We start from the raw sequence: 12,443 nt of genomic DNA on the forward strand, positions 1-12,443 counted from the left end.
TTTAAAAGTGATCCCAATGGGCAGAAAACTTAGAACTGCTGATTTTATATTACTCAGCAGTCACCTCATGTCCTTTCCCAGCATTGTTTTAACTTTTTTCATATCACATGGTCTCAAGCCAACTAGATTTTATTCTTATTTGTATAAATGCCAATGCTTAGTCAACTCCTATGCACAGAGGAAGCTGTAACTGTATTTGGGGTCTCTATTTTAAGAAATAAAAATGTAATATCAAGGGGGGTGGAGGCCAGGCACGGTGGCTCACACCTATAATCCCAGAGCTTTGGGAGGCTGAGGCAGGAGGATCACTTGAGGCCAAGAGTTCAAGACCAGGCTGGGCAACACAGCAAGACCTCATCTCTACAAAAATAATCATAGAAATTAGCTGGGTGTGGTGGTGCATGCCTATAGTCTTAGTTACTTGGGAGGCCCAGGTGGGAGGACTGCCTGAGCCCGGGAATTTGAAGTTACCATGTAATCACACCATTGCACTCCAGCCCAGGCAACAGAGTAAGACCATGTCTGTTTCTTTAAAAACAGGTGGAGGAGGCTGAGTGCAGTGGCAACGCCTGTAATTCCAGCACTTTGGGAGGCCAAGGCGGGTGGATCATGAGGTCAGGAGTTCGAGACTAGCTTGGCCAACATGGTGAAACCCTGTCACTACTAAAAATCCAAAAATTAGCTGGGCATGGTGGTGGGCGCCTATAATCCCAGCTACTCGGGAGGCTGAGGCAGGAGAATTGCTTGAACCCAGGAGATAGAGGCTGCAGTGAGCCGAGATCACACCACTGCACTCCGGCCTGGATGACCGAGTAAGACTCCATCTCAAAAAGAAAAAAAAAATTAATTAGAAACAAATAAAAAAGAGGTGGAGGGTAGGGGAAGTGTAGGGTTTGTATTTATTGCAAATTTCTTGGGTACTATTATAAGAACCTGATGTCCTAAGAGATTAAAGGTTAAGCTTTTTTCCATTTTATACAGAGGAGAAAGTAAAAGACCCCAAAAATTATCTGATAAATGGTCCCATGAGTAGATTCCAAGTCCCCTGAATCTTATTCTAGGGCTCTGTTATACCATACATTAGTGTTGCTGATAATGAGGATTTCCAAACGATCCTTGCTGCTATGGTCAGGAATGCCAATAAACTGGAAGGCTTTATTTATTCAATTTTTTTTTTTTTTTTTTTTTTTTTTTGAGATGGAGTCTCGCACTGTCACCCAGGCTGGAGTGCAGTGGTGTGATCTCAGCTCACTGCAACATTCAACTCCCGGGTTCAAGCAATTCTCCTGCCTCAGCCTCCTGAGTAGCTGGGATGACAGGTGTGCACCACCACACCTGGCTAATTTTTGTATTTTTAGTAGAGACAGGGTTTCACAATGTTGGCCAGCTGGTCTCGAACTCCTGACCTCAGGTGATCCGCCTGCCTCAGCCTCCCAAAGTGCTGGGATTACAGGCATGAGCCACCGTGCCTGGCCAGAACCTAGAAGTTCTGGTTCCTAGAAAATCAGGTCTGCTACTGCCTTATCTTCTAGTGGCTGTTCTCTCGGTAAACAGCAAAGTTCTTTAGGCTCAGGCAGAAATCTTCTCTTCCCACATTATAAATCTAATAGAGGAAACTTATCCTGGAATGGACAGGATATTTAAGTTTGATTTAAACTCTTGGTTCCAGAATATATTTTGGTTTTGTATAACTTGAGGTAATAAAAAAAAAAAACCTTACCTAATAATTTCAGCATATTCTTTGTCTTTTCCTTTACTGTCTCTCCATTTCCTGAACATAACTGAAGCATCGACATTGGCTGGGGAGAAGGTGTTGGGCTCATTAAGCAGTGAGATTACACTTAATAGGATAGTCCTAGAAACAGGAAAAAAGGATCAGCTATGAATACCCATATTTACAGTATTTAAAAGTATTCTGCTTTTTAAGATAGTACAATCAGATTTCAAATTCTCCCTCCCTTAAAATTTTTCTGATACAATTAAATTTAAGACCTTGGGGGAATAGAGATATAAATTTTTTATTGATAGTTTTCATAAAAGGCATTTAAGAAAAATAAAAAAAATTTTTTTTCAGCACTAAGAAACAAGCTGCTAACTGGCAGGCAAAGCAGAGGAAATCTGTGATTCTAGTATAAGGGTAATGCACAAAGCATAAAAATGAACTTGATAGAAGGCCCTGTTTCAACTGGTCACATGTTCCAACCTACAGAAAGCAGATGTCTTAGAAGCTTTCAAATACTGTTTATTTTAAAAATTACAAATTAAATGGCATGGGGGAAAAAGCTTAAAATATTTAGTTTCAAGGCAATCTTGATGTGGGAGCGGGTAAAAATGATGCTATTCTATATAACCAGGTTTTTTTTTTTTTTTTTTTTTTTGAGATGGAGTTTCACTCTTGTTCCCCAGGCTGGAGTGCAATGGTGTGATCGCAACCTCCACATCCCAGGTTCAAGCGATTCTCCTGCCTGCCTCAGCCTCCCGAGTAGCTGGGACTACAGGCGCCTGCCACCACGCCCTGCTAATTTTGTATTTTTAGTAGAGATGGGGTTTCTCCATGTTGGTCAGACTGGTCTTGAACTCCTGACCTCAGGTGATCCGCCCTCCTCGACCTCCCAAAGTGCTACAATTACAGGCATGAGCCACTACGCCCGGCCATTTTTTTGTTTTGTTTTGTTTTTTGACAGGGTCTTGCTCTGTCACCCAGGCTGGAGTGCAGTGGTGCCATCTCAGCTCACTGTAACCTCTGCCTCCTGGGTTCAAGTAATTCTCCTGTCTCAGCCTCCTGAGTAGCTGGGATTACAGGCATTGTACTACCACGCCTGGCTAATTTTTGTATTTTTAGTAGGGACAGGGTTTCGCCATGTTGGCCAGGCTGGTCATGAACTCCTGGCCTTAAGTGAACTGCCCGCCTTGGCCTCCCAAAGTGCTGGGATTACAGGCATGAGCCACCGCACCTGGCCCTATATAACCAGTTTTTATTGTGGCCTCTTAACCTGAAAAACAGTGCTACATCCAAATGTATTTTTTCCATACTTGGAAGGAAGACAGAGTAATGCAGGAGAATGGAGGAAAAGCAAAATCCTTCAAACAGAAGAACTAGAGTCTCTGAATAATAGAAATCTTTATTCAAAAGTATTTACTATGTACCTACTGTGTGCCAGAGGCACCAAGTGAGATGCTGGATGTACAATGGTGAGCAAGTTAGATGCCATCCCTGGTCTCCCATGGCTTACAAATCTAGTGGGTGTTACAAACGGCCAATTTTCATCCACAGATAAAAATTAGACATTCCAAATAATCAGGGAATAAAGTTTATGTTAGAAAGCATAATAGGGGCCAGGTGCAGTGGCTCACACCTGTAATCCCAGCACTTTGGGAGGCTGAGGCAGGCAGATCATGAGGTCAGGAGTTCGAGACCATCCTGGCCAACACGGTGAAACCCCATCTCTACTAAAAATACAAAAATTAGCCAGGCATGGTAGCAGGCGCCTGTAATCCCAGCTACTTGGGAAGCTGAGACAGGCAAGAGAATTGCTTGGGCACGGGAGGCGGAGGCTGCAGTGAGCTGAGATCACGCCACTGTACTCCAGCATGGGCAACAGAGCAAGACTCCATCTCAAAAATAAATAAATAAAAGCGTAATAGGCTCCAAAACTGTTCCAAATTACTCCTAGGCTTTTTCCCCCTAAAAATTATGTGCATTAGGAGAAAATGGGAGGAAAAATGAAATTTCTCTATCTTTTCTCATTGATGAAAGGTTAGAGATTGTGTTGTTGTAAAATACCCTTTTGCTCTGGGCCCCAAGCCAAAAATAAAGGGAGGAAACCAGGCAATTAGATGTTTGATTTGATGAAAACTTTTCCTTAAAAAGGTGAAGAATTTCTGTTACATGATTTTATACAAGATTATGACAAAGGCATTTTCAAAGAAAACATTTCTATCTAATTAAAATCCATTGATCACACATGCTCCTATTAGGTTAAGGATAACTCCTTGGCCTTCCTCCCTCAAGAGCTTTCTGGATTTCTTCAGTAATTACATTAAAAAGAATCGAAGAAGCCCAGGCGCGGTGGCTCACGCCTGTAATGCCAGCACTTTGGGAGGCCGAGGTGGGCAGATCACAAGGTAAGGAGATCGAGACCATCCTGGCTAACATGGTGAAACCCCGTCTCTACTCCTGGGCTCAAGCAATATTCCTGCCTTGGACTCCTTAAGTACTGGGATTTCAGGTGTGAGCCACTGCTCCTAGCTGGAAAAACAGTGCTTTTAAATTTTTATTTATTGATTGTTGAGATGGGGTTTCACTCGTCGCCCAGGCTGGAGTGCAATGGTGTGATCTTGGCTCACTGCAACCTCCGCCTCCCGGGTTCAAGCGATTCCCCTGCCTCAGCCTCCCAAGTAGCTAGGATTACAGGCGCGCACCACCACAGTTGGCTAATTTTTTGTATCTTTAGTAGAGATGGGTTTCACCATGTTGGCCAGGGTGGTCTCAAACTCCTGACCTTAGGTTATTCACCTGCCTCAGCCTCCCAAATTGTGGGACTACAGGCGTGAGCCACCTTGCCCAGCCAGAAAAATAGGTTTAATTGTCTAGATCAGTACTGTGTACTAATAACTTTCAATGATGACGACGATGATGATGATGATGATGATAATGTATAACCTATGCTGTGCAATACAGTAACCACTAGCCACATGCAGCTACTAAGCACTTTGAAATGTATCCTGCACAAATGAGGAAGTGAATTTTAATATTTATTTATTTATTTAAAGACAGGGTCTCACTATGTTGCCCTGGCTGGAATACAGAGGCTATTTATAGGCGTGATCATAGCACACTACAGCCTCAAACTCCTGGGCTGAAGTGATAATCCTGCCTCAGCCTCCCAAGTAGCTGGGACTACAGGTGCATGCCACTGTGCCAGGCTAGTATTTAATTTTAATTCAAATGTAAAAAGCCTCATGTAGTTAGAGGCTACCACATTGGACAACACAGATCTAGATGAATCCTATTACTTGAATTAAGAAAAAATTCCCACAAGTACTTTCACCAAGTTGGTTTTCTTACATCTTGTGTATTAAGATGATGTGTATATTGGGAAACAAATTTTTAAATGGTAAATCATCCGTATCTAACAAAATGAGAAATTCTAATTCCATGTCCTCCTAAGTTAAAAATCCAGGATGTTTTAAGAGGCACTGAGTAATACAGCAGACTAATATAGTGGTAAACTGTCAACCCAGTAAGTTTTCTTCTGTCTGAAGAGCAGGATCTTTTTTCTGTCTGAAGAGCAGAATCTTTCTTTTTCTTTTTTGTATGGGGAATAATCTCCTTCTCCTACCATTGTGCCACACCTCCTATACAAACAACCTACCTACCCACAGCAGTAGACATAAGACCAAGCAAGTGCTGAAAGGATTCCATCTCTGTTGTTATGGCGATGCATTTGAGGATATGCATGTGACCTAACCTGGGGCAATCAGAAGCCTGGTGGGAACTATTCTTGATTAGATGGACAACTGTGAGAATAAGGAAAGCTGAGAGCATTGGTCTCCTCAGGCAGATGGATGGATGTGAACTGGAAAAAACTAAACTGCTGAGATAATACTGTTGGAATACACAAAATTGAATTTGAATTTAAGAACTATTTCAGGCCGGGCGCGGTGGCTCACACCTGTAACCCCAGTACTTTGGGAGGCCGAGGCAGGCGGATCACCTGAGGTCGGGAGTTCAAGACCAGCCTGACCAAGCAACATGGTGAAACCCCGTCTCTACTAAAAATTAGCCAGGTGTAGTGGCACATGCCTATAATCCCAGCTACTCGGGAGGCTGAGGCAGGAGAATCGTTTGAACCCGGGAGGTGGAGGTTGCAGTGAGCCGAGATCGTGCCATTGCACTCCAGCCTGGGCAACAAGAGCGAAACTCTGTCTTAAAACAACAACAACAAAACAAAACAAAAAACTATTTCAACTGCTAGCTCATTTTTTTGTTTAAAAAATGAGTTTAAGTGTTTAAAATCCTTATTCATTTACTGTATTTTCTCAGGAGAAACAAGAGGTTGGACTAGCAAAATAGACCCTGAGGGCCCATCATCCCCAGACTCTCGGTTCCTATAAAGAATAACTGTAGTACCCTTTGCTTTCCCCGCCCCTCCACAAGAACACACTGGTGCACCACCCTTCTCTACTCCACGTCTAGAGGAACAGATCTGATCTATCTCAATCCAGCAGAATACATGTTTAACATTTATTACAACAAAGAATAGACCTAGAGGGAATTTGGGATAAGAATGAGGGCCAGAGAGTTCTTAGTCTCTGTGGTTCATTACACAATTCCCACTGCCACCATTCAAGGAGTTAGAGATACTCCCAGAAATAAATGTGCTCCTTCTGCCCCTCTTTATGCCACACTGAGGCAATAAGGTAGGTCTTTTCAGGATAGAGGATCTAGGCCAAAAGAGAAAAATGCTAAGAAGAGAAAGGAAACACAGAAAAAAAGGACAGGCAAAAGCACCTCACTTTACAGTCTTGAGGTTCATATTTCAGATCCTTTTGCCTGCTTCAGTTATCTTTGGTCAGAGGTTATTTAGCTATCTTGTTTTGAATAAAAAATAAGTTTGTAAACAATAAAAACCCTCAAAGAAAATGAAGACCAACACATCATATATAATATATATTACAGACTAGCCAACAGCAAATCAAGCTGTGAAGTTCTGCAGAGCTCATATGTGTTTAAAAGACAAAGCAAACTTGGGTCTCACCCGGCCCCCAGGCTCCAGTGCAGTGGCAGAATTACAGCTCACTGAAGCCTTGACCACTTGGGCTCAAGTGATCTTTGCACCTCAGCCTCCTGAGTAGCTGGGACTACAGGTGCACACTACCATGCCTGGCTAATTTTTTTGGTAGAGATGGAATCTCGTCATGTTGCCCAGGCTGGTTTTGAACTCCTGGGCTCAAGCAATCCACCTGCCTTGGCCTCCCAAGTTGCTAGGATTAAGGACATGAGCCACTGCGCCTGGCCTAAAGAAGTATTTAAGGGAAACTGGAAATTAGGATTGTATGACCCAATGCGTAATACTCCATTTGCCCATTTTCAACATGTCGATAACCCTTTCTCTGTTAGCTACTATGTCACCATAAGCATAACTTTAACAGGGTCGTGATAGCCCTAGCATCACAAATAAGACCTGGCTCGAGGGTCTGCCTGGAAACCAAGCAAGAAAAGTTCATAATTTTGAAGGATTACAGACTGGCACCTTCCCCTGCTCCCACCTCCCATGTATATATCCCTCCAGACAGCATGGGAGAAGTAGAAAGGGCTTATTCCTAAAAACCAAAAAATCTAAGCTTATGCCAGGTGTGGTGGCTCACAAGTGTAATCCCAGCACTTTGGGAGGCCGAGGTGGGCGGATCACCTGAGGTTGGGAGTTCAAGATCAGCCCGACTAACACGGAAAAATCCTGTCTCTACTAAAAATACAAAATCAGCTGGGCATGGTGGTGCATGCCTGTAATCCCAGCTACTTGGGAGGCTGAGGCAGGAGAATTGCTTGAACCCAGGAGACGGAGTTTGCAGTGAGCTGAGATCGCACCATTGCACTCCAGCTGGGCAACAAGAGCAAAACTCCATCTCAAAACAACAACAACAACAACAACAACAACGACGACGACGACGACGACGACAACAACAACAAAACCTGAACTTACTTCACGCCATAATCACGGGCAAGCATGCATGTATGCACATGTGCACACACACAAACACACATGCAGATTGATTTAGATATTGAGTTTTATAGACCCAGCGTAATGTGATGACAGTTGATGTGTGAAGTCCAGGTCTCTGGAGCCAAACCTAAATCCTGCATACTGTTACTACCACTCTTCCTGACTCTGGGTTCTACCCTGACCTTTCTAGTTGTCGTGGGTCCTTAAAATCTCTCATTTCTGCTCCATCAAAGGATGGGCCAGTAACTACAGATGACTAGTTAAAGCTCAGTCCTCATTACATGTTTCAATGTGGGGGAGGGATTTAAAGAGGACATCATGACAAAGAACAAAGAAGCCTGTTATGATACGGAAAACAGGGCAACTGATGGTAAAATATAGTAGCTTAACGGGTTTACATTATTATAAAGTTTCTCTTTAGGCTGCTAAAGCAACCAACAAATATAACACCTCCTTCTGTGCAGTGCTGGATCTGCTGCTGACTGATGTATCCCTGAGAATGCAAGGTAGGAATACAAGTATAGTTTTTAAATGCCCAAATTATGTATCATCTGCAGAGAATGGAATTGGCAGGTTGAGGGCAGTGGGACCCCATGCACAAAAACCAAGGAAGCAAATAAATAAAACCACACTGTTCCAGAATTGGGTTTAAAAGAGCTTTAGGAACAGCATGGTTATGCCTGTTTCCCCTGACCGTGCTTACTTTGGCACCCAATGCTAGGGGTGATGTCTCTGGCTCTCTGTTCTTAAGACTAGACAGAAAAATATCCTACCCCACTTCTGAGACAGACTCTTTTATACCAAACAACAGCCTCTCTTGATTGGGTTAATAAATTTGGTTTCACGCTTTATTTTTGAAATTGAAAAAGAAAACATTATGTATGCCTCTTTCAACATAAAGCAAATCCACACCAAGACCACTTCACCATCCCAGAGCCTATAGCAGATAGTAGTTCTGGGGATGGTGTCTCACAGAAAGCAGCTGTGAACTCTATAGCAAAGTCTGAGGGCTTTGCTACTCCCACTCCCACCCTACCCTATCCCCAAAGCTCCCACATCATTCTAGACAAATCATGTATTAAGGCACATTTTGTTTCCTCCATCAGGAAGAGGCATAATGCTGTGAACTTCTAATCAAAGACGTGTGGCAATTCCCAACTCCATTCTTGCTGACAAATGCCTACTCCTTAAAACTTTCCAATTCAGGAAGAAACTCTCCCCACCACCTCCAGCCCCACCAATTTAATCCTGGGCCTCTGGGAGGAGGAGGCCTGTGGATGTTTTCTTTCAAAAGAAGTATGCTGGTTTTCCCAAGAGGTAGCAAGCTACCGAGCCTTTAGTGAACACCAGTTGGCTGATTCTCTGCATCCCTAAAATTCTTCCTTTTCAGGTTGGCTAATTCTCACTACTCACCAGATCTGATAATACAGACTGACTTAGACTCTTGAAGGTAACTGGAGTCCCTTATTCTTCAAGTTACAAAAGTGCTCCATTTGCCACTTTATGTTATAAATATGTCCATTGAGGTGCTGAACAATAGTCTTGAGTACACGTGGTTATGGAGAAGAAAACCAAATACGTGAATATGGAATCACTTTCAGATGCCAGTGAGAGGCAGCAGATAAGACTCCAAAACAGGATGAGATGAACCCTATGCCATCTCCACTGCTGTCTTACTACAGCCACCCATAAACTGGACATGGAGCCCAGAACCCTTAGACAGTTGCTGGCCCTAGATAATTTAGCAGCAGAGAGGTACAAGAAGGAAAATAGTTGCCCATTTTCACTACATCTTGTATCTTCCCTCTTAATATTTCAGTGCCATAAATGACCTGTTAGAAAATATAACAGTTTACTACTTTAAAACCTCCCTTGTCTCACAACCAAGTGAACACAGAAACAAAAGGGATAAGTGAAAGTATTCCACATCTGCTCATTAGGTAGTGCTTTCCTGACTTCCGCTCAGAGTTCTGAGCACCACCAGGTATTCCAGACAGGTGAGGTTCCAAAAAGTGTACAAAACATCCCACAGCCCCCGAAAACACCAATAAGATCAAAATGTTGAAGGACTACCCAATGATTACATAGAACTAAGTGATAAAAAGTCTAAGAAGGTAAACAATTTCCAACGCAAATACCTTGTAGAGCTGTGTGAAGATGTTAGGTGTAACTCCACATAACTAGTTGTAGTTGGGAAGCTTCTAAACAAAGCAGCATAAAAGCAGGGAAAACAATCTTGATTTGAGTATGGGGAATGTCCCTAAATTGTGGCTCAGGTGGCCTGGGGACTCAAGTGTGAGGAAACAAAATGATGCTAGTACCCAAAGTAACAAAGGCAGTTTCAGATGGGCAGATAAGTATAAAAGGAATCCTCTGCCTCCAAAAGACTGGATTACATGAGAAGTAGGCCTATTTTAAAAGAAAAAATGTTCATAATACTTTAAGCTGAGATAAGGCAAATGACATCATTTGCGTGTAAATGCAAGAGAAGTAAAGGATAAAAAGCCTGAATTCCCGTGGGTGGTGGCAATACATTATCCAGCCAAGCAGCATAAAAATGCAATGAGGAAAATCTTGTTTGGGGCTTTGTATTTGAGGAAAGGGGAAGCTTATTTTCTCAAATAGGGAGAGGGTGTAAGCATTTGATTCAACATTCAACCAGCAAAACCAAGAATCACCAGTATTATAGCTACCACTTCCTCTAATCTAGGGTTATTACTCGTCCTGAAAATCCATGCACCAGAATCATTATTAAAGTACAACTGGGGATTTTTTTGGATGCAATTTTTTCAACAAATCATCCAAAATATTTTTTAAAAACTTTTATACACATTGTCTAATTATAATGTCAAAATAATGTGCTACAATTACTTCTGAAGACGTAGCACCCTCAAACATACTCTTGAGTAATATAGAATACATAAAACTCAGACTTTTTTTTTTTTTTTTGAGACAGCGTTTCACTCTTGTTGCCCAGGCTGGACTGCAGTGGCATGATCCCGGCTCACCGCAACCTCCGCCTCCCAGGTTCAAGCAATTCTCCTGCCTCAGCCTCCCGAGTAGCTGGGATTACAGGCATGTGCCACCATGCCCAGCTAATTTTGTATTTTTAGTAGAGACAGGGTTTCTTCATGTTGGTCAGGCTAGTCTTGAACTCCCGACCTCAGGTGATCTGCCCACCTTGGCCTCCCAAAGTGCTGGGATTACAGGCGTGAGCCACTGCGCCCGGCCTACAACTCAGAATTTTTAATACTAATTTAAAATTGAGTCTATCGAGATAATTCATGTATACGTAATTTGCTACGTAGGACACTTTTCCCCTCAAAAAAAGAAAGCATATTCTCAATTACAGAATATCTCAAAAACAGCTCAAAACAATTATTTTAGTTCTTTTCATGTATTTAGAACCCAAGATAAATTATGTACTACTTGAACTGGTTACGATACAGGCATCTAGCAATTATGTCTCCCTGTAGCAAAATGAAATAAATATGAGGAACTAAGAAATGTGTTTCTCTTCTAATAGATAGCAAATGACTGCTTCACATTAGACCCAAAAAATTCCTTGAAAATAATAGCTGCAACCCAAGCCAGCCAGGTAATATCCACCATTCTAGTAGGTTTACATGCATTATTCACTTAAATTCTATCAACAACCTACTGAGGTAGGTATTATTCTTGTATAGATAAGAGATTCAGAAGGCGGGTGTAGTGTGAGCACCTGTAATCCCAACACTTTGGGAGGCTGAGGCAGGGGCATCACTTGAGCCCATGGGTTTCAGACCAGCCTGGGCAACATGGTGAGACCCCATCTTTACAAAAAACTTAAAAATTAGTCCAGGTGCTTTGGGGCACACCTATAATCTGAGCATTCTGGGAGGCCAAGTGGATTGCTTGTGCCCAGTAGTTTGAGACTGGCCTGGGAAACAAAGCAAAACCCCATCTCTCTACAAAAAAAATACAAAATCTTGAGCAGACACCATGATGCATGCCTGTGGTCCCAGCTACCCGAGAGACTAAAGTGGAAGGATTGCTCAAGCCCGGGAGGTTGAGGCTGCGCTGAGCCGTGACCGTGCCGCTTCATTCCAGCCTGGGCGACAGAGCAAGATCCTGTCTTTAAAAAAAAAAAAAAAAAGAAATATAAGAAAAAAACATTCAGAGGGATGACGGTTGTCAAGGTGAGGTGTAAAAACACATTTATTTGAATTTAGAAAGAAAGTAACATTTTTTCTGTCTTAAAAAATATATTGGTAAGATATGCTGAAATCTTTAATATATCTATTTTCTCAACTCTTTCTAAATAAATTAGATGGAACAAGGTACCCAAAGGAATGAGTAACAAACATAATCAACAGTCATTTGACACATCTTGAAGAGCTTCTATTACAAGTCAGGAAGCTTCCAATTCTTCACTTTTGATAAACCTGGAGATTCTAATCAAGTTACTAGTTTTTGTATCAGTAAAAATGTTTAACAAATGATTGAATAAACAAATAAAGGGGAAGAATAGATCAATCCATGCAGAAGAATTCAAAATAATTTATATAGATACCCTGGCTTCAAGGAGGTATAGCCACCCTCTCCTTAGTTGTGGGCTATGCATATTCCTTCCAAGGAGTACAGAATGAAAAGTTCAGGAAAGAGCAACTTTACAGTGGAGAAAAGCTAAAAATATTATTTCAGGCAGGTGATGAAAGGTATCCCATCAACAGGGAT

General features: G+C 42.2%; 1 protein-coding gene across 3 annotated transcripts in view; it reads right to left on the reverse strand.

The window, feature by feature from the left end:
- The window catches only part of UBE2R2 (ubiquitin conjugating enzyme E2 R2), a 100,529-nt gene that overhangs the window by 4,184 nt on the left and 83,902 nt on the right, over positions 1-12,443 (reverse strand). For 2 of the 3 annotated variants that reach the window (XM_034967320.4, XM_034967321.3), the window contains one exon: positions 1,721-1,855. The exons of the other annotated variant lie outside the window; for it this stretch is intronic. In XM_034967320.4, the coding sequence (XP_034823211.1) occupies positions 1,721-1,855 (135 nt within the window). The remainder of the gene's footprint in view (positions 1-1,720; positions 1,856-12,443) is intronic. 3 annotated transcript variants of the gene reach the window in all.

Source organism: Pan paniscus, chromosome 11 (genome assembly GCF_029289425.2).
Source record: "Pan paniscus chromosome 11, NHGRI_mPanPan1-v2.0_pri, whole genome shotgun sequence".
NCBI classification, from domain to species: Eukaryota; Metazoa; Chordata; class Mammalia; order Primates; family Hominidae; genus Pan; species Pan paniscus.